This window comes from Bufo bufo, chromosome 2 (assembly GCF_905171765.1).
Source record: "Bufo bufo chromosome 2, aBufBuf1.1, whole genome shotgun sequence".
In the NCBI taxonomy this organism is placed as follows: domain Eukaryota; kingdom Metazoa; phylum Chordata; class Amphibia; order Anura; family Bufonidae; genus Bufo; species Bufo bufo.
In genome coordinates, this window is record NC_053390.1 from 779046989 (window position 1) to 779069684 (window position 22696).

Here is a 22696-nt window from a genome sequence, read left to right on the forward strand (position 1 = left end):
TACCCCCTCCAGCCAGGAGAGAGCATATCAGTTTGTGCCCAAGCAATAGGAATAGGAGAAAATAACCATACAGTAAACAACCAACAACTGACCAACGCCAGTCGGATCAAACCAGAACTGGGGCCATACTGGCTCCACAACCGCCAACAATCACAGCAAACAGAAATTACTGGGTGGGAGCTGTGTCCCCCAATGAACCCCGCGAGAAAGAGATTTTACAGGTGAGTTTCACAAAAATCTCGTTTTCTCGCTGGTATCATTGGGGGACACAGGACCGTGGGACGTCCTAAAGCAGTCCATGGGGAAGGAAAAAAATCACATGCCCATGGAGAAAAAAAACACCCTCGAGGATGCGTAACTCACTGCCGCCTGCAAGAATTTGCTGCCTGGAACAGTATCCGCCGGTGCCTAGTAAGGCACCCGGTAAGACTTGATGAACGTGTGCCCGGAAGACCAAGATACTGCTTTCCACACTGGAAGCTACCACCTGAAGGAGATGGACCCGAGAAGCGCCGACCGCTGGTCGGGTGGGCCAAGACTCAACTGGGCGTTGGCTACCCGAGGGCGGACTGCCCGAGCAACTGTTGAACGGATCTATCTGGAAAACATCCTTTGGAGGCCGTCAGCCTTGACAAGGACCCCAGGATAAGAATTGGTAGAATTCCATAGGGCTGTAAGCGCTAGACAAGGACAAGCAAGCTCAGAGGCCAAATCACATGGCTGATGGAGAGCTCTGTCCGTGTACTACGAGGGAGAAGGAAGAGAAAACCATGTCTGTGAGGTGTGGAAAGGCGACCACCTTCTGCGCAAAAAAAGAGGGTCCTGGACGGAACACTGCCCTATGTTCATACTTAAAGAAAGGCGTATCAACTCAGAGAAAAAATAAAAATAAAAAATAATCACGCCACCAAACAGCGCCCCCCTAGGGAGCGGAATATTGGTAGACCAACGCCCTTATAGCCATAGAGGCTGGTGGTGAGATTTCTAGTGAGAGAAGCTGCCTGAGAATCACTAAGAAAACAAACGCCTGAGCCAGGCGTGCCCCACTGCAGGCCAAAGTATCAATACCACACGGGAAAGGTAAAGTAAAGCCAATGTGAGCACTGCTAGTGATGGGAAGCCCCGTCAGTGACCATATTTCAACAAAGCGGCAACGCTGCCTGGAAAGGCAGATGAGTGGAACAAAGATGAGAAAAATACTCTTGCCGGGTGAAGTTCGACTACGCTCCACCCGTCTTGGGAAGGCTCTCAGTCCACCCGCGGAATGAGCAGTGAAAGAACAACCACCATTGGCTTGAGGTGAAATTGATAACACTGACATCTGAAGAGAGGTAGCACCAATGGCGTTACGGTATGACTACTAGAATCCAGGTCCCGCTTAGAACGGCACTCTAGTGTTGACGAGTGCCGTAGGGACTGATCTACCCAGTAGAACGCCCTCAAAAGGTAGGTGCTGATCAACTATCGCCACAACCGAGCCGACGACAGAAGGACAACAGTTAATAATAATGAAGAAAGACCGGCACTCACTGTAGTCTTCAACAAAAGATGTCTTTATTGGTCACATACAATACTCCGACGCGTTTCGGCTCACATCAAGAGCCTTTCTCAAACATATGGATATGGATTAGATGTGGCAGGAGGACAACAGTTGTCAGAGCCACGGACCCTTATTGGTAGTAAACCAGAAAGAGGCCAGAGCTAAAGCCCATTCCCATGTGAGACTGGAGCTCTACAGCGTCTAGTGGTGATGCGATACTCCACCTGAAGGGGAGGCCCTACAAGGGAAGCCCCAAGAATAATGCTCAAGCCGTACTCCAGCCGAGGAGTAGGCCACACCGTAGAGGTCACTGATTCTCGTGTTAGAGGAATCCGTTGCCCGACGAAAGAACTATGCAGTAGGAACCATAGCATGTGGTGGTGACTTAAACACCCCTCGTGCGGTAGGGGTTACCGCATGCTCCGCCAGCGCGGACATGAGGAGAAGGCCTGAGGACATCCAGTAGAAGTTCTGGTATCAAGCTGGCCCAGTTAGTAGAGCTAACCTTAAACCCTCCACCTGACAAGGGCGCTGAACAGGAGCAACTGCCGAATTAGTACCAGGGTAGAACCCCTACCTGAGGGGGGCTGTCTCGCTACAGCGATTAGGAGCATCTAGCCCTAGCGTGAAAACTACCCTGCGAAGGAAAAGCCGTTGTAGTAGCCACTGCAGATTGCCAGCATAACGCACTCACCTAGACAAGGATGAGTGGTGGACGAAGCGTCCGGAGTCGGTGGAATATTCTGCTTGCTGGATCTTGACCACAGTACTCTGTGCAGTCTGACAGACCTGAACGGTGGAGGCTCATGGGGGTGGGGAGTCTCTAGGACACATAAGGCTGGATGACTACCCTGAGAGCACAAAGGCCGACATTTTTGTGTCTCCAATAAGTGCATGAAGAAAAGGGGAATACAATATGGGAGTATCCAGTGGCAGTATCCATATGCCACTAGATGAGAATATCAGGCACCAGCGCTACCTACTGTTGCCACGGACCACCTGTGAAGGAAATCAAGGCCTCTAGAGTCGTGGCGTAGCTGAAATACAGCATGCAAAGATGCATAGTGATTCCCCAGTTACTGGATCGTTTGTAGAGGGTAATTCCATAGGAAGTATGTGATGGCAAATGGGAGATGGAACAGTAACCAACGGAAGCGCAATCCCCCGGTTAGGGAAGGGGGTATCGTGATAGTCAGAACCGCAATCTACAGAAGTGTAATTACCCACTGAATGGAGGGGGAAAAATCTACGGCAAGCACTGCGCCCAGTGGCAGTGCAAACGCTTTACCTATGATCGGGAGTAACATATCCAGTAAGTACTGTAACCCGAGGTAGTGCAAATACATCACCCATCGAAGGGGGTAATGCACCTAGCAGGAACTTGCATATGACGAGTTCTGTACTCTGTGGGAAGTGCTATCATCCCACCCCAGAAAGGGTGTAATGCGTACGTAAACACTGCGACGGGGCACCTATGGCTGGCATTGAGGCCAATGCTAGTGAGGTCAGTCCACCTCAGGAAGGAGGTAATACCCAAATTAAGCACTGTATCTAGAAGCGTAAATAGTGCCTAAGGAAAGGGTTAATGCATACACCAAAACCGGTTAGCACGGACGTAATCTAGGAAAAATAATCCGGATTCATGTCAGAGTCCGACTCGTGCGCAGTTCCACCTCTCAGCCTCTAGCCCATGGCTGTTGTAGGCTGTGTTGATATAAGAACCAAACTACCCCGGAGGTGGAATGAAACTAAAGGTCTGCTCACCGATTGCGCAGACGGTGCTCTATTAACCAAATGACCCAGGAGGGTGGATTGGGAACTTCCAGAGGTCCTCCGCTGAATTGCGCAGGAGGAGAAACTCAAACAGACGCCCCCGGAGGGTGGATGGGAAGTTTCAGTTGTCCTCAACTGGATTTGCACAGTTGTAGTATTATTAACCAACCGGCCTCAGAGGGCGGATTGGGATCCTCCAGATGTACCCCACTGGACTTTGCAGTTGGAGCATTATCAACCAAACGGCCCGGAGGGCGGATTGGGGACTCTTCGGATGTACTCCACTGGATTTACGCAGTTGGAGCATTATCAACCAACCGGCCTCAGAGGGCAGATTGGGATCCTCCAGATGTACCCCACTGGATTCACGCAGTTGGAGCAGTATCAACCAAACGGCCCAGAGGGCGGAATGGGAATCCCTCAGATGTACTCCACTGGAATTGCACAGTTGGAGCCATATCAACCAAACTGCCTCAGAGGGCGGATTGGGAAACGTTCAGATATACTCCACTGAATTTTTGCAAGTGGATCATTATCAACCAAACGGCCCGAAGGGCGATTGGGGACCTTTCATATGTACTCCACTGGCTTTGTCCGAGAGAAGCACGATCAACCAAGCTGCCCGTAAGGTCAGATGAACTCCACTGGATTTGCACAGTTGGAGCATTAGCAACGGCTCCGGAGGGTGGGTTAGGAACTGAAAAATTCTCCACTGTCCGGGATTGGGAACAGGCCCTGGGCATAGAGCTCGGTCTGTGAGGAGGGCAGGACCTGTATGGGCGCACTTTTTTATTTAAAAAAGAACAAAATAAAAAAAAATAAAAAAATATATATATTTATATTTATATTTATTATTATTATTATTGTGAGGACCTAACCTTAAACGGACAAGGAGGAAGAAAAGCTGTATCCTGCAATATTAAGGCACATTGTGCCTGCAGATAGAGACCTAGGGTAAGGCTAATTCAAGCGGCAGGGTAGGAAGGGTTAATGTCCAAGGGCCAGGGCGGAGCCAGCTGGATCCCGGGGAAAATTCGCGCCAGCATGTGGACCCGCCCCTCCGTACCTGAGGTGAAGTTGCGGCCTAGAAGGCCGCAAACCCGGGAACTAAAGTTTCACCTGGGACCCACCGCCAGCCGAACACAGCGGTACAATAAATGAGGCCATGGAAAACCACCCCGTGGGCCGAGAGAAAAAACAGCACGGCCGGGAAGAAACGGAATGAAGCCGGGGCCTAGATTTTTCTGCGCTCCGCCGTCGGGAATTAAGGTACCCTGATCGGCACTAGCAGGCGTCTAAGAAACATACCTGCTAGAGGCGCGGTGCCTGGCCGACCGGGGAGCCACCCGGTCAGTCTGGGGAAAGGGGCATTGAGAGTTCAGCGGCGTAGTTTCTAAATGTCCCCTGCCCGATATGTTAGATCGGAGGGGGGTGGGAGGGAAAATAATGCCGCCGCCGGTTCGGGATTAACCCCTTCATTCCCCGATTTCTGAGGGGATATGCAGTGACTGGTGGAGGACTCGCAGCCTATATAAGAAAGGGCCATGGTGAGAGGGGGACAGAGAGGGACAGTATACTCACCTGTCTTCATCTGTGTTCTTCACCCTTAGTCTTGTACCAGCAGGGACACCCCACGACCGCTGGCACCAGGGGTCCGGGCAGAGAAGGGCTGTAGAGGAGGTGTCCCTCTTGCTGGCGGGAAGCAGGGGAGCGAGGCTGCCCTGGTCCACTTTGTCTTCTTGGGGGAGGCAAGGCGGTGGAACAAGCAACACCGGCCAGCCTCCCAGGGAGACAGGGACGCAAGCGTGCCTGTGCCCCATCCATGAAATCTGTAAAAAATAACAAATCAAGAAAATAAAAATAAAAAAGGCCACCCTGCTAAGCAGGGAGGTCTGCCTCCTACGACACTAAGCTAAAAACTGATATGCTCTCTCCTGGCTGGAGGGAGTATAGCCTGCAGGGGAGGAGTTATCACTTTTCAGCCTAGTGTCGCCTCCTAGTGGCAGCAGCAAGCTATACCCACGGTCCTGTGTCCCCCAATGATACCAGCGAGAAATAGTTATTACTTTACATTCCCCATATGTCTACTTCATGTTTGGATCATTTTGGGAATGATATTTTATTTTTTGGGGATGTTACAAGGCTTAGAAGTTTTTTTTGGGCAGATTTTCCATTTTAATTTTTTTTTTACTTTTACAAAGCAAGGGTTAACAGCCAAACAAAACTCAATATTTATGGCCCTGATTCTGTAGTTTACAGAAACACCCCATATGTGGTCGTAAACCGCTGTACGGGCACACGGCAGGGCGCAGAAGGAAAGGAATGCCATAAGGTTTTTGGAAGGCAGATTTTGCTGGACTGGTTTTTTCGACACCATGTCCCATTTGAAGCCCCCCTGATGCACCCCTAGAGTAGAAACTCCAAAAAAGTGGCCCCATTTTAGAAACTACGGGATAGGGTGGCAGTATTGTTGGTACTAGTTTAGGGTACATATGATTTTTGGTTGCTCTTTACACTTTTTGTGAGGCAAGATAACAAGAAATAGCTGTTTTTTGTTATTTACAACATTCATCTGACAGGTTAGATCATGTGATATTTTTATAGACCAGGTTGTCACGGATGCGGCGATACCTAATATGTATACTTTTTTTTAAATTTATGTAAGTTTTACACAATGATTGATTTCTTTTTTGAAGCAAAAAAAAAATCATGTTTTAGTGTTTCCATAGTCTGAGATCCATAATTTTTTCAGTTTTTGGGCGATTACCTTGGGTAGGGTATGATTTTTGTGGGATGAGATGACAGTTTGGCACTATTTTGGGGTGCATATGACTTTTTGATCGCTTGCCATTACACTTTTTGTGATTAAGGTGACAAAAAATTGTTTATTTAGCACAGTTTTTATTTTTTACGGTGTTCATCTGAGGGGTTCGGTCATGTGATATTTTTATAGAGCCGGTCGGTACGAACGCGGCGATACCAAATATGTATACTTTTTTTTTATGTAAGTTTTACACAATAACCGCTTTTTTAAAACAAAAAAAAAAAAAAGATGTTTTAGTGTCTCCATATTCTGAGCCATAGTTTTTTTTATTTTTTGGGCGATTGTCTCAGGTACGGGCTCATTTTTTGCGGGATGAGGCGACTGTTAGATCGATACTATTTTGGTGGGCAAACGCCTTTTTGATCGCTTGCTGTTGTACTTTTTATGATGTAAGGTGACAAAAAAATGGGTTTATTTAGCACAGTTTATTTTTTACGGTGTTCATCTGAAGGGTTAGGACATGTGATATGTTTATAGAGCCGATCGATACGGACGCGGCGATACCCAATATGTATGCTTCCCCCCCCCCCTATTTTTTACCAATTTTATTTTTACTTTATTTGGGGAAAATTACATTTTGGTTTATTTTTACTTGAAACTTAATTTTTTTTGGGGGGAAAACTTTATTTTTTCAACCTTTTTTTCACTTTATTTTTTTGTCCCACTTTGGGACTTGAACTTTTGGGGGTCTAATCCTTTACAATGCATTCCAATACTTCTGTATTCTAATGCATTGGCTGTATGAGTAATACAGTGTGTATAACTCATACAGCTTCCGGCCTGGATCTCACAGGCTCTTCACCGGAAGGCAGCACGATGCCTTCCTTAGACATCGCGCTGCCTTCCATGCCATCGGGTCCCCCCTACAGCTGCATGGGGACCTGATAGCACCGCCGCAGTTCTGAATTGACCTGCGGTTTGCGGCGATTGCCCCCCCCCGGCGTTGTGACAGGATGCCCGCTAAATGATTTCAGCGGGCATCCTGTTCCTATTAACCCCCGCCGCGACACAATGTCCTTAAGGACTCAGGAAACATGGCGTACTGGTACGCCCTAAGTCCCTAAGGGGTTAAGGTCCAAAATAGGAGTCTAGGACAAAAACACCACAATAAAACTGCTAATTACACATTAGGATTAAATGTTTCTTTTTTTTTTTTCTATATTATCAGTCGCAAAAACTGCAGTCAAAAATGTCCTTACCCCGACTGACCCAATTAGAGTCAAAGGGATCAGTTGTTATACCTTTTATTTATATGTACTGTAATTGAAAACTACAATAAAAAGATGAAAAAAACTAAGAAAACAAAAAAAAAACATCATAACTGTTATAAAATAGCCTAAAATGCAAATCTGTAGGTCCACCTATCGCAATAATACAGCAAGTTTTTAGGCTCTATGGCTTAAAATTTTGAGCATCACCCCCTCTCCCGACAGGTCAGTTTTAGTAACTACTTGCTTCCCCCATGTAATAACAATCCTGGACCAACTATTCTTATGACTTTATATTGTGTCATTCCTTTATTATACCTGCTAGAAGTTATGAAGGAATTACTTTACAATGAAGGTCCAGATGGGTGTTACCAGTTGGCGGGGTGTCCCTGCAGAGTCACACTGGCAGCACTGATTGGATATTGTCACAATGTGCTGGGTCTCACCCCCAACTGGTAACCCCCATGTGGCCCTTTATTGCAAACGGCTAGTAATTCATTCATAGCTTCTAGTATGAATAATAAAGCAATGGCTCATCACAGAGTCATAAGAATAGATGCTCCCGAATTGTTATTACATGGGGAATGCAGGTAGTTACTAAACATACACGTCAGGAGAGGGGACGGGTCATTTTTAAGACCAGAGCCTTTGAGAACCTGCCTTACATGAATTTACAGTACTTGACGACGCAGTTTGATGCTTTGCACAGATGAAGCTAGTGCAACTATGTCCACAAAATGGTCCCTGTCCAATCTTAATGACCGACCGTAGTTGAGCGTTAATGAGACTGAAACAGTGAAGATCTGTGGACATCCAGTGAAACAGAGGATAAAGGTTGTTTAACCATTAACCCAAAACCATCAGACCACATAAAAACCAGAAGGTGCAGTCATGAGCTAAGCGAGTCATTAAAATTTGAGATCATGTAGGTTTGCTTCCCATACTGCCTTTTTTATTTTTTAATCCCCGTATATCCCCAACATCATTACATTTGCAGTCTTTAGAGATCACGGTCAGAAAAACATAGGATATAAGAAATGCAGTAAGACAATTACCCCTAAAACCTTCACGGCATCCTGATTCATGAAAATTTTTTGTCTGTCTCCAAGAAACTGTATGCACGTCATGGGATCTATGGATATCTTGCTTGCCAATACTTTATATTGCTGCACGGGAAAGAAAGAAAAAAAAAATTAAAAATAAATTAGAACAATATCCAGACCTCTATGGCATTTCTCCCGTGAAGTCAAGAATTCACAAGGAAATAAACAAGAGACCCCTGTCAAACAGAAAAAGAAGATTAAATGACATTAAGTGATAAGTGTCACCACGATCAACCCTGTTAACCCCTTAAGGACCCTGAGATTTTCCATTTTTGCGTTTTTGTTTTTCACTCCCCGCCGTCCCATAGTCCTAACTTTTTTATATTTCGATTCACATAGCCTTATGAGGGCTTATTTTTTGTGGGACAAGTTGTATTTTCTAATGGCACTATTGCATACCATGTAGTAGGAAGTGCGGAAAAAATTCTAAATGGGGTAGAATTGGGAAAAAACGCAATTTTAATAAAGGTTTTTATTTTTACACTGTACACTATGCGGTAAAATCAGGGCTGTGGCGTCGGAGGCAATTTTGGGTACCTGGAGTCGGCAAAAATGAACCGACTCCTACTAAATTTAAATTGTAATAATAATTTTTTTTTTTTTTTTTAAAAAGCAATTTTAAATATACCAATTCACAAAAAGTTATAATTAATTACTTCTCTACTGTAAGAATAAAGGCCAATGCATGCAGTGCGTCACGTTACCGCAAAACGAACACGTTAAGTGACCGTGAAGAAGCATGCTTTTCATAGGCTTCACTATATGGCACGCAACGCACGGTTAAGGAGCGGCAATACTTATACTTTCCATTGTGTTGTGTTCCGCTGTTACAGGGAACGCAACGCCCATGGTTAACCTAGCCTCTCACTGATAACTGATTAAGTAAATATGTTTTTTTACAGGACTAGAGACACTTGTATAAGTGAAGGGAATGGATAGTCAATAGTTCAAGACTGAAGCTGTAAACCATTGGAAAAACTGCTGTCATTCAGCTAAGGCTATAAAAACTCAGATTGTTAGCTTAAACTTTAAACATGACTATGGGATTCTCCTAGGGAAATCATATTTTACAATAAATGCCCCTTCCTGGATCCTCAGCAGAAGATCAGCACACAAAGGAGAAGGCAGCAGCTTCTGCCCAACCACCTCTCTCTGCTATCAGAGCTTAGAAGAACTTGGTGGAACAGCTGTATGTTGCCTTTCTTTCCGGAGCATTTATCTACCGACTCCACAGCCCTGGGTAAAATTGACCTGTTATCTTTAGTCTCCAGGTCAGTACGGTTACGATGATACCACACTTGTATAATTTTCTTGAGTTTTAATACTGAAAAAAAATAAATAAAAATTTCAACCTTTGAGGGGAAAAAACTTTTTTTTTTATAACCATATTCTCACTTCTATGACTTTTTTGTAGTTATGCGTACGAGGCTGTGTGAGGGCTCATTTTTTGCAGGACGATCTGTTTTCAGTGATATTAATTTAAAGTGTGTGCGACTTTTTGATCACTTTTTATAAAAAAAATATTAGGTAGTTGAAGTGACAAAAAAAATGGCAAATTGGCTGTTTTTATTTTTTTCCCGTTAAGCAATTTGCTGTATGCCATTAATATTGTTATATTTTAATAGTATGGGCATTTTTGCACGCGGCAATGCCCATGATGTTTATTTTTTTTATTGTTTAAGTATTTATTTTAAGGAAAGGGGGGGGGGGGCGATTTGAACTTGGGTGACAATAACTGGCAATCAATAGATTGCCTATTCTGTTCATTGAGGTCTATATAGACACCATTTAACACTTCATTTGCACTATACCAATACAATGCTGCCACTTAGTGGCCTGTATTGGTATAGTCATCCAATAGGCACCAAAGCCTGCTTGAGCTTCAGCCTATTAGATCAATGTAACAGGTTCCCCGATCTCGGCCAGGGAACGCTGTTACCGGAGCAAAAGTGCGCGACTTTCGCTTCTGGACTGCGCAGATGCTGTGAACACATTTGACCACGGCATCTGAAAGGGAAAACGTATGTGATCAGCCTTATGGCTGATAGCAGAGACCTGCGGCACATGTGTGCAATTTAAAATAGCAGAAACCCGGCGGCTATGGGGTCCGCTGCACGTGCGAGCGGGCGCTACGTTTGGGGTCCTTATAGGGTTAAATTACTGCATGGTAGGGTTGATCATGCTGACTAAAAAAAGAAAAGAGCCATTTCTTGTTGCAAGCTCTATTACTGATGCAAAGAAATTCTTATTTTTAGTTATATGTAAATGAGGCGCTTACAGCACTAAGGAGCTGGCCTAGCGCCTTGGAGCACCGCTTCCTGCTCTGCCTCTCCCCTGTTCCCCTCCCAGCGAGATTGACAGGGTCTAGCGTCCTCATTGCTCCAACACCTAACCCTGAGATTTTGCACGTGTCAGCACGCTCGGCGCATGTGCAGTGAAGATCTCAGAGCAGGGACAACGGCATGAGATCATCACTGTGCCAGCGCATGCGCGAGACTACACTTACTATAGGCAGAGACCTTGATACACGTGATGCATAGTTCCATAATGCGGTGAATGAGCTTTATTAAGTCTCTGTCTTTCCTATGTACCGCTAGAAATGACAGTCACTAGTAACGTATGACTGGTTTTCACCCTTTTATTTCCAGTTATGAGAAGTCAAGCTCCTGCAGGATGACATCACATGACTTGACGGAGTGGTTTACAGGGGTGATCCAACTTTATATCAGACCTCACAGAGTGACCATCTCACCAGGTAATTAGACTTACCTGGTCCCCGCCACACGGTTCGCCCTCGATTGCTTCATTGCCCTTCATCTCCCTGGTGCGCTGATATTAACACGGAGAGGCATGTGACGCCTGCAGCCAATCGTGACCATCTATCGTCACCCAAGGGGAGCGGATCACCTCTGCGACCATTTATTGGCTGCAGCGGTCACTTGTCCCCAATCAACAGGATGTGGATATCAGCGAACCAGGGAGATGAAGAGCCGTGGAGCAATAGACCGAACCCAGCAGCGGAGACCAGATAAGTATGATCACCACCGATGGCGAGGGTTGATATAATGCTGGATAACCCCTTTAACTCACCCCAGACGAAAAGACAGAACAAAAAGGGGCAGAAGCTAAATGTAGTGTTTTTGTACTATCTGAATTGCTTAGACGTGATGCATTTGTAACAAACACTCTGCTGTGTGACCAGGAATAGGTTTGAACTGAATTCCAGCCTCTGTGTAAATAGAAATGCTGCAATTCACTGACAGTAAGCAGATTTCTCTGCACGGTTTACGCCAATGCCTCTGTGGTACTGCAAGATGTTTTGTCGATCAGCCCCTCAGGGTGCCCACAGAAACAAGTCAGAATGAAGCCATACTCACCATTGCCGGGCACACCACAGACACAGAAGGGTTACTGGGACATTTTCGGTCAGCAATTGCCAAGTTGTGCTCCACCAGAAACATCTGGACTTGTGAGCTGTACACCTCGATCCACGTCCTCTTCTCCCAGGGCTCATCTTCAAACTCCACCCAAACCTGCAGACAGAAGAAGAATTTGAGTCGCGGTCACCGCAGAAGTCCTTACCCTCTAAGATGTAGCTCATCAGTATAAAGCATGGATACCGTGTGTACTGCTGTGACACCCGCTGAGCAATCAATGATCGCTGCGTAGCGCTGCAGTCACTGAACAGGGTCACAGTGCGAGTGGCAAGACCTCAGAATTGCAGAAAAATCGTGCACTTATCAGTTCTCTCCTTTATGGCGAGTCTGGCATCGCAGCAAATTGTGAGTAGTGCTGCGCCATTCATCTGAGAGGTTGCAGCGCTGCGCAGAAATCACTGGTCACATGACGCGTTTTGTCGCCATGTAGCCCCAGCCTGGACTTCCGACTAAGATAGAACACACCAAACCGAGAAAGCACAAGGTGCAGGCTCCACTGTACACCACAGGTTTGGCTCTGTCCACATTCGGTCTTTGCTTAATAGGAGGTATATTTTAGAAGTATCCTCCAATACATACCTCCAACATAGAGCACTGCATGAATATACTGCTTTCTACACCGCCCTAAGTCCACCATAGAGGAAAGCAGTGCAAACAAGCAACCAATGGTAACCAGCGAGCCACTGTGCTGCCCCCCTTACCTGTTCTTCTGTACACGTTGTAGGCAACGTGGCCCCCACCCCCTTTACAGACAGCTCTGCTATATTGCTAGAAGCCTAGAGAAGGGCCCATTATTACAAGGGTGAATGCACAAGGCAAGGATCAGAAAAATACCCTTCATTCTCCATCATTCAGGTGCAGTAGAGCTGCGTTTACATGCAGCACTCATCTCTGTATGGGGAAGAACAATCACTACTGTGATCATTTGTCCCCATACATATTGTTTGTCAGCAGCACATCTCTGTTGATGTCTGGTGCCGCCCCGAAGAGTAACAGTACTTCACAGAGCATTTTTAACCAAGGAGGAGTATGAAAGTTGCTTTCCTATACAGTATATAAAAAAATACACATACCAAAAAAGGACACCATCGGCATATGCTGGTTGCATGGCATCTTACGAATGAGGCAAAACAAGATGCGAGCAGAAAAAAAAAGGAAAATAAAACTTTAATAGGGGTTGTCCATCACTTGTAGACTAGGCTGGTGAATGGCAGCAGCGCTGCAGTAACCTGCTCCGTTCGTCCACTGGACAGAGCTGTGTGGTTGTGGCAACAGAGATACTCCCGAGCAGCTCGTCAGTGTGGGGGGGGGTTCAGGTTTTGGACCCCCACCATCATTTGTAAAAGGATTGGACAACTCCTTAAAATACTACCACTGAAAATGATCGGGTCTAACAGGAACAAGGGGATAACAATTACTGTGGGCAGCTCAGTGGTTGGCACTGGTGCATGAAGTTTCCACGTGTTTGCGTAGTTTTCCTTCCACTCTCCAAAGACATACTGAATGTGCTGTGATCTTCACCAATACTGCCAGTGGAGCGGTGGCCAGGGGGTTAATAAGCCTTGTGCATTCACTCATGTAAAAATGGGCCCTTCTCTAGGCTTCCAGCAATAGAGCAGAGACGTTTTTAAAAGGGATGGACCACATTACATACAACATGTGCAAAAGAATAGGTAAGGAGGGCAGCATGGTGGCTCAGTGGTTAGCATTGGTTCCTTGTAGAGCTGGGGTCCTAGGTTCAAATCTGACCAAGGACAACATCTGCACGGAGTTTGTATGTTCTCGCCATGTTTGCGTGGGTTTCCTCCGATGCTTCATAGACACTGATAGGGAATTTAGATTGTGTGCTCCACGGGGGAGAATGAGTGAGGATAATGTCTGTAAAGCGATGCGGAATATGTCTGGACTATAAGTGAGTAAATAAAATACAGCGCACTGTTCAGCACCATTCTCAAGCATTGGCTTGCCATCTGGGTCTTCTCCACTGACCGAATTGCTGCTAAGAAGGGGGATGTGACAGGACCCCACCTCGCTGTAACACAATCCACCTGCACTAGTTTCCTGCTGTGCAAGTGCAGAAGTATTATACCGAGCAGAAGTATTATACCGAGCAGAAGTATTATACCGAGCAGAAGTATTATACCGTGCAGAAGTATTATACCGTGCAGAAGTATTATACCGAGCAGAAGTATTATACCGAGCAGAAGTATTATACCGAGCAGAAGTATTATACCGTGCAGAAGTATTATACCGTGCAGAAGTATTATACCGAGCAGAAGTATTATACCGAGCAGAAGTATTATACCGAGCAGAAGTATTATACCGAGCAGAAGTATTATACCGAGCAGAAGTATTATACCAAGCTTTCATCTGCACACTAGGAAACTAGCATAGGTGCAGTGTGTTAAAACACCATACCGCTGCATCACAGGACCCCCCCCAGCAGCCATTTTCAGGATAAGAGGCAATACATTCTTTAACCAACTTATTTGCTCTGAACTAGAAAACACTGAAGGATAAAAGACATTGAGGGAATATATATATATTACACATATACATACACACACAGTCACCATGGTCCGATGGGAAGCGGAGTGGTGACACATTACAAGCCAAACAGCAGCAAGAACTGTGTCTAGACTCCCGAGTCCTCCTCCTCCTCCTCCTCCCCACTGTCATGGTGAGGGCGGCCACTCAGCCACCACCGCCCTCTTTTTACTACTCGGAGGAGGATGTGCCACCACGTGGCTAATGATAGTATGTTTACATGAACTGTGTATGGGGAGGAGGTGACAAAGTCATGACTACGATGGGGCTTGGCTTAAGAAAGTCCTCTGCCACCTGCACAACACAACATACTAACGGCAGCCTCTGCCTTCAGGCTGACAATTAATACTTTCATCTTCTCTCCAGGATACGGTAAAAAAAACTCTCATGCTCAAAGGGAACATTTCTCCTCTTTTCACAGAAAACAAGACCTTTAAAGGGGTTATCCGAGTTAATAAAAAAAAAAAAAAAAACACTTAAAATCCATCAGGATATACATATAATTTGGTTAAGCTTGATTTCATCAAGTTAAAACCCATATTTGCACCTTTTCATGGTCCTGTCATTGCTTTGTTTACATGCTGAGGGGGCGTATAACAACAAAGCCTGAGCTCTGCCTCATGAATATTTCTGGGCGTGAACAACCTGACCTTCCCCTCCCCCTGCTCTGCACTTTGCATAAAAATAAATGAATACACACACAGGGCAGAAGACCTTCCTGTCACATTGCAGCTGTACAGTGTAAGGCTACTTTCACACGAGCGTTCAGAACGGATCCGTCTGCATTATAACTTAGAAAATTTTCTAAGTATGAAAGTAGCCTGAGCGGATCCGTTCAGACTTTACATTGTAAGTCAATGGGGAACGGATCCGCTTGAAGATTGAGCCATATGGTGTCATCTTCAAGCGGATCCGTCCCCATTGACTTACATTGTAAGTCTGGACGGATCCGCTGCAAGCAGCGTTCAGGTGTCCGCTCACTGAGCGGAGCGGAGGCTGAACGCTGGCAGGCGGATGCATTCTCAGTGGATCCGCCTCCACAGAGAATGCATTAGGGCCAGACGGATGCGTTCGGGGCCGCTCGTGAGCCCCTTCAAACGGAGCTCACGAGCGGACACCCGAACGCTCGTGTGAAAGTAGCCTGTTATTTTACATACATTTCTTTCATGTTTGGTTTTGTTTCTAGTCTAAAAATTTTCTTTCTGTTATTACAGTATATCAAGGAGGACGTATTTGCACTAATTCCAAATTCCGTCACCATAGAAAATGAATGGGTCCGCACCCTTTCCGCAAAATTGCAGAACAAATGCGGACCCATTTGCGGATGTGTGAATGGAGCCTAAGGCTACTTTCACACTAGAGGCAGGATCGATCCAACAGGCTGTTCACCCTGTCGGTTCCGGCCAGCCGCTATTTTGCCGTGCCGCTGGACTGCCGCTCTGTCCCCATTGACTATAAAGGGGACGGTGGTGGAGCTATGGCGCAGCACGGCCGTGCACAGCGAGCGGCCACTTGACTAAAAGTCCTGGATTTTTTTTATGGTACTTTCACACTAGCGTTAGTGTGATCCGGCAGGCAGTTCCATCGTCGGAGCTGCCCGCCGGATCCGCCGATCAGTGTGACAACTGACAGCATTTGTAGACGGATCCAGGTGCGGATCCGTCTAGAAATGCATTGCAATAACGGATCCGTCTATCCGCTTGCCATGTCGATGGACGGATCCCTCTTGCAGTCTTTTTCATAGTTTTCATGTTCTGCGCATGCGCAGACCGGAAGGGCGGATCCGTCCTTCAGTTGTTTTGCAACGCCGGATCCGCAAGGCAGCTCCGTCGTCAGAGCTGCGTGCCTGCTGGATGCGCCGATCAGTGTGACAAGTGACAGCATTTGTAGACGGATCCAGGTGCGGATCCATCTAGAAATGCATTGCAATAACGGATCCGTCTATCCGCTTGTCATGTGGATGGACGGATCCCTCTTGCAGTCTTTTTCACAGTTTTCATGTTCTGCGCATGCGCAGACCGGAAGGGCGGATCCGTCCTTCAGTTGTTTTGCAACGCCGGATCCGCACGGCAGCTCCGTCGTCAGAGCTGCGTGCCTGCTGGATCCGCCGATCAGTGTGACAAGTGACAGCATTTGTAGACGGATCCAGGTGCGGATCCGTCTAGAAATGAATTGCAATAACGGATCCGTCCAGCGGCACCGTCAAATAGCGGCAGGGCGGATCCGACAGGGTGAACAGCCTGTCGGATACGTCCTGCCGCTAGTGTGAAAATATCATTAGCATTATCTGTATCTAAGCAATATCTATATTATTCAAATATATATTCAATATGGATATTGCTTAGATAAATCCATATATTGGTGGCAGATAAGGATTTTATATAGCTGAATAATGATGATGATAATAATAATAATGATGGCCAATAATTTATTTATATTTCCCAGGGGGTGTTCAATGTGTACTAGTGGGGGGGAGGGGGGGCAGGGCTGTAATAACGATCCCCAGATGCAGAGGGGAACGTTTACAAACTGCCACCTCTAGCCCCAGTGAATGCAGGAGGGACAAACATACCCTGTGCTGCTGGAGATCACCTCTGGTTTGTACTGCCTCGATCGCATAGCAGTGCTGAGGCCGTGACAAGAGCTGGAGGGGGAGGGGGAAGGGCACCAGAGGCTCTGACGTTCCGTTTACACAGCCTGGCCACTCCCTCAAGCAGGGAGAAGCTTGTAAACGGGACGTCCTGACGTCAGGTGTAACATGACCCTGAACTGAACTGGCCAAACAGTGATAGATAGGTGATGAAAGTGATTTTAAGAATCTTTCACTGGTCTACAATAAATGCAATTAGAATAGATTTATTTAAGTCGGATAACCCCTTTAAGGAACCTAGAATGACAATGATCCACGCAAACTGGAAACATAGAAATGAAAGCCAGAGACCTCCAACCATGGAGGGTGATGATCAGAGACAACTCGCCTGACCTCATCCACCAAGCACTTGAACAAGGCTCCTGGACTGAGATGATCAGATGGTGTACAGCCAGGTCCACATGTTCTGGTTGACTCGATGAACACAAACGCTATTAGGTGAAGCACAATGATAGCTGCAGAACTTGAGTAATTACTGAAGGCACCACGCTTAGGCCTCTTGCACACGAACGAGACGGATTAGGTCTGGAAAACTCGCACCATTTCGCAAGCAAGTTCATTCAGTTTTGTCTGCGATTACGTTCAGTTTTTTCCACGCGGGGTCAATGCACATTGATGCATTTTTTTCACGCGCGTGATAGAAAACGGAATGTTTACAAACAACATTTCTTAGCAACCATCAGTGAAAAATGCATTGCATCTGCACTTGCTTGCGGATGCGATGAGTTTTTCACGCAGCCCCATTCACTTCTATGGGGTCAGAGTTGCATGAAAAACGCAGAATATAGAACATGCTGCGATTTTCACACAACGCACAAGTGATGCGTGAAAAACAACGCTCATGTAAACAGACCCATTTAAATGAATGGATCCGGATTCAGTGCGGGTGCAAAGCATGCGCATCACACATTTCACCCGCGCGTCTGAAAGAGACCTTAGGCCCGCGAGAAAAATTTAACAACTGAACGTGATCGCAGACAAAACTGAAGGACTTAGCCTGCGAAATCGGTCATTTTTCACTAAAGATCACAGCTGCCAGTTTAATCCTCTCAGTTCCCTCTGCCTCCCTTCCTGCACAACGCCTTGCATGGATTCCTTTTATAGTAAGCAATTTGCAAACCAAGCGGCACGCACTCCCTTCTCCTCCAGACCCATTCCTACAATGTGGCCAAACAGCACCCCCGAAACTAGGTAAAGTGGAAAGTCCAAAGCACTGCAAGGAGCCAACGAGGTGCATTCAATCCCTTTAATTAAAAAAATGGGGGGGGGGGGGGGGTGTCTTTAATGCAACAGGAGGACAACCAGAAATTAACCAATCACTGACTTAAAATCCTTAAATTTATGAACCATCAGCGTAGATGAAATGAACACAAACCCTGTAATGTGTCAATGGGAGACAGAAACGTCCAATGGAAGAGCTCACATGACTACCTGTTGGGGTCAGCAGCCAATGAGCAGCAATCTGAAAATGAAAGGATGGCATGGACTGGCTGGGACGTCTGGTGGGAGGAGTCACAAGATATAAACAACTGGGAAGTATCCAGATGATGGCAACAATGTAACACTAAATGCAGAACACTCACTCGGGGGTTAACCAAGAGTGAACGAACCGGACCAGGACACTAATTATAGAGATCAGACCTTCACGTAACCAAGTACAAACTAAGATTTTGTATTTTGGTCCAAGTTACAAAAAAAATTCAAAAATTCAATGTGAAGGTAACCAAAGCATGAACGGAGACGGCCCTGCCAAAAAATACCCCAGGGGCGGCAGCCACAAAGGCAAATCTGATCCACAGCAACAAGGACGCTTTGGGACGTGACTTTGGCAGCGAGCCGTCTGGTAATATTAGGTTTGCTCTAGAACGATGATGAAGAGCAACGATCAAAGTAAAAAAATAAGAAGAAGAACACCCATGTAGGCACAGAAGACTCCGTCACATACAATAATGTCACGGTTAGCAGGGATACTCCCCTCACATAAACATGACTCACTGCAAGCTGAAGAATCTGCTGGTCCCAGCTTTACAGTGAACCCCCCCCCCCCCCCCCCCCCCCCCCACAGAGGAACTTCCAAATGCATACTGCATACCAGCTGGGGGTGGGGAGAGAAGAGGCGTCCTACAGCAGAGGACATTCAGAGGGAGACAATGGCTTGCTAACTGCCTCAGTGAATCCAACCATGTGCCACGGACGTAGCAAAGAAAGAAAGCCCATCGTCAGGCAGGAGATGAAGGAAAAAATTAAATGCAAAACATGGAAGAATTCTGCATTTTGCTCAAAAACACGCACACTAAGGCGTCAATTCCCCCACGGATGGTAGACCTGCTGCAACATCGTGCCAGAACTCCTGATCCATCAGTGTGAAACACAGCTGGACGGGAGCACCAGCCCACCGATCTGCCCCTATGTTGTGGAGGCAGCCATCATTTAGTGGACTGAACCAAAACAGAAGGCACTCGGTGACGTCACAGAAACACGAGGGATTCATCAGAATCTAAAACTAGATACCATGGCTTCCCCACACCCACGTTAACTATAACCACAGCTGGGCCAACGCCAAAGTCACCCAGTGACTGCCGTTCCTCGGAGCCAAACCCTACGCAGTCCTTAGAAGACCCCACCGTCTCCAAGATTTCGCAGGAATCCTGCACACGACTGGTCTAACTGCATATGAGGAGGTCTCATCGACAGCCGGCCTGGTAGGACTGGGCCACTTCCCCATGCGATTGCAGACAGGTTCCTCCACCACAGCTTCAAACCCCGTTTTTCCTAGAATTATAAAACCTCTTGCCTCTACTACACCCTTGCATGTCTTCTCTTCATCTCTGGCACTTGTCCCCCTCCCCACCTGACCAGGAGCCATCTTGATTCATTCTGCAGCAGTCCACTGTGGTACTACACGCACAGACAGCATGGTCACCAAAACAGGAAGTCACTGACAGCTGGGGAGAAGGAGGCGGAGTCAGAGGACAGGCGTGTAGAAGCAAGGCAGCAGGAGACGGTTCTGTTATCGTACTGCAGAACAAGTACTTGGGCAAGTACCCAAGAGACCAGACCCTCCAACATCTCACGTGATAATCAGTACTAAACAGGCACTTTTAGGCAGAGTTCACACCAATGCTATTGACCCAAACAGATCCCAATGACTACAACGGGGGCCACTTTTCCAGTGCAGAAAAAGAGTCCTGCATACAGGTCTTCTCTCTGCTGTTTTTGATGGAATCTGCAGATCATCTGACGCAAATGTGAACAAGTCCTTACTTTCAATGATTTTGTGCACCACCAAACTCCCCAGGCGTTCGATGAGTGCTAGCTCCGAGTCTCAGAGAGTCATTACATGTATCTGGAGGAGATTTTACCAAGATGGTTCTCACTAGTGTAAGGAGACCATCTATAGCAGGGAGGCTCAACCTGAGTCCCTTCAGCTGTTGCATAACTACAACTCCCAGCATGCCCAAATCCAGGCATGCTGGGAGTTGCAGTTTTCTAACAGGCAGATTGGGCATCCCTGGTCTATAGGATATCAAGTGAACGCAGGAAGCCACCATGTCTGGTCATTATCAAGGCCATAGTAGGGGTAGAGAGGAAAAAAAAGGGGAGGAAGTTACTTCAAACCTAGAGGGATCACCAAATCCCACCGAAGGATGAAATAAAGCTGGGCGCCGACAGCGATGTGGGCTAAAATATGAGGAGGTGGATGAAAGTGGAATTCCAGAAGGCGGCTCTGAAAGAAGTGTTCTGAAGAACCTAGAACACTCTCAAATGGCAATGTCAGGAGTGCGGGAAATGGGTGGTGTCAGTGTGAAGGATAACACTGTAGAACGTCACCCACCGCTGAGTGGACAGGAGGAAAAAGGGGGGGGATTGAGGAAGGGTGGGGGAGGAGGCGAGCGCCACTCCGTCAGCAATAACGGATAACTAAAATGGGTAACGGTCCAGTTAGGCAGGTACAAAGAACAATGACATAAGTGGTAAAATATAAGAATAACGATAGTATGTGGATATCACTAAGCACGGATTGTCACTCGGTGCCGAGGAGTGAACGTAGTGCTGGGCAACCGTAATCGCACTAGTGTAGGAATACCTGCTTTTATAGACCCCTGAGACTCTATTAACACTACTATCAACCTAAGGTCATCTAAAGAAACAGCAGGTTTTTAAATTCCTTTTCTCCTTTAGGTGTTCAGGTATCAGAGCAATCAAATGAAAGTTCTGTTTTAACATAAGGATCAGAATCAGGGTTTTCTATTAGTTTTTCTATTCATAAACCCCACATGGAGCTCCCAGCAGCAGATAGAAGCCTGCAGGGCACGCTGGGACATCACCTGGGCACAAGCCTGACACTTCTCTCATGGTCTTTGCTCAGCGGAGGCTCCGTTCCTGCCATGCTTTCCCTTCATCAGCAGCCGGCAATGGCGCACGCCGCCCTTTTTCATAGTAAATTAAATGAATGCTTCTGCTGTGTGTTCAACGTGCGGGAGAAAAGGGGGGGGGGGGGCGAGGAGCGCCCAATGGCACGGCTGCCCGTTGATACTGGCAAATCAACAGCCTTCTCCCGAATAACAAAGTTCTGTACTGTGCAGAGCTTTGTTATTGGAGCTTTCAGGCACCAGCGGTATTGCTGCGCTGCCTGTGCCTGCTCAGTGCGCTCATGAATGGCGGTGAAATTATTGTGCGTATTTATACGCATAGACATTTTTTTTTAGGGAGTAAAACTGCCTGTACAGGCATCTATGACGCTTGCACAGGCATTACTGTCACTAGAGCCAGAGGTCGCAATAAGGCTCAGTTCACATCTCGCTTTTGCAGATGGTAGGTGTCTGTGCAATGGAGAAGGTCCAACATATACACTAAACATCTCCATATACCTCATGAAACTTGTGTATGCCAAAACGGTGACCTTTCAGCACACACAGGACTGTCTAAGAAAGTATAGTCTACTAGGGGCAATGGGAGTTAGCGGCCGACATATGCCTACACAGTGGTATACTTCGAAGCCTGAGGTAAGTATGGGGGGCTACTTCCAACATATGTGACCGAGCCTAACAATTACAAAAGCTATAGACTATGACGAAGAGCAATCAACATTCAACACAATCTACTGCCCAGAGCACTATGAAAATGTCCAGTCTTGTCTAGACTGAAGAATGTTTAGCCAATGGTGGACATCATATCCTTCCAGCCAAAGATACAATATGTTCAAGGGTGACCTCCACTTCAACTCTTGCCCAGTTACATGTAATATATAATAAATGAGACAAAGGAGCTTCACGCAACATCCTCCAAGAGCCTTCTATACACATGGGCATCCCATGGACTTCAGGGTTTCTCTAGGACATTTCCCCTTTCCTCGGAGGATGACAGTGGGACAGTACATCCTCAAAAGCCCTGTCAGCCAGAAGCTCCAATAAGAAATGTGGAGAGCTCTCCAAGACTATAATTTGACATTACCCGAAGGCCAGTTGAAGACTGACCTGCAAAGTACCCGCTCCTTGAGCATCTTCAATGGCTGTAAGGCTCAGTTCCCATTTCATTTTGATGATTGCCCAATGAAAAAAGCCTAGTGCAGACGCTAAACATCTACATAAGGCCCCATGCAAAAAGGGTGACC

At 46.5% G+C, this 22696-nt stretch overlaps 1 protein-coding gene across 2 annotated transcripts in view; it reads right to left on the bottom strand.

The window, feature by feature from the left end:
* LOC120990371 (lysine-specific demethylase 3A-A-like) overlaps positions 1-22696 on the bottom strand; it is a 66082-nt gene that overhangs the window by 41363 nt on the left and 2023 nt on the right. The window contains exons 1-3 of one of the 2 annotated variants that reach the window (XM_040419137.1): positions 19877-20004; positions 11826-11981; positions 8401-8511 (exon numbers count right to left, since the gene is read on the bottom strand). In XM_040419137.1, coding sequence (XP_040275071.1) covers positions 8401-8511; positions 11826-11981; positions 19877-19948 — 339 coding nt within the window. In that variant the 5' untranslated portion in view covers positions 19949-20004. Of the gene's footprint in view, positions 1-8400; positions 8512-11825; positions 11982-19876; positions 20005-22696 lie in introns of those variants that run through there. The other variant, XM_040419136.1, reaches the window with a different exon arrangement.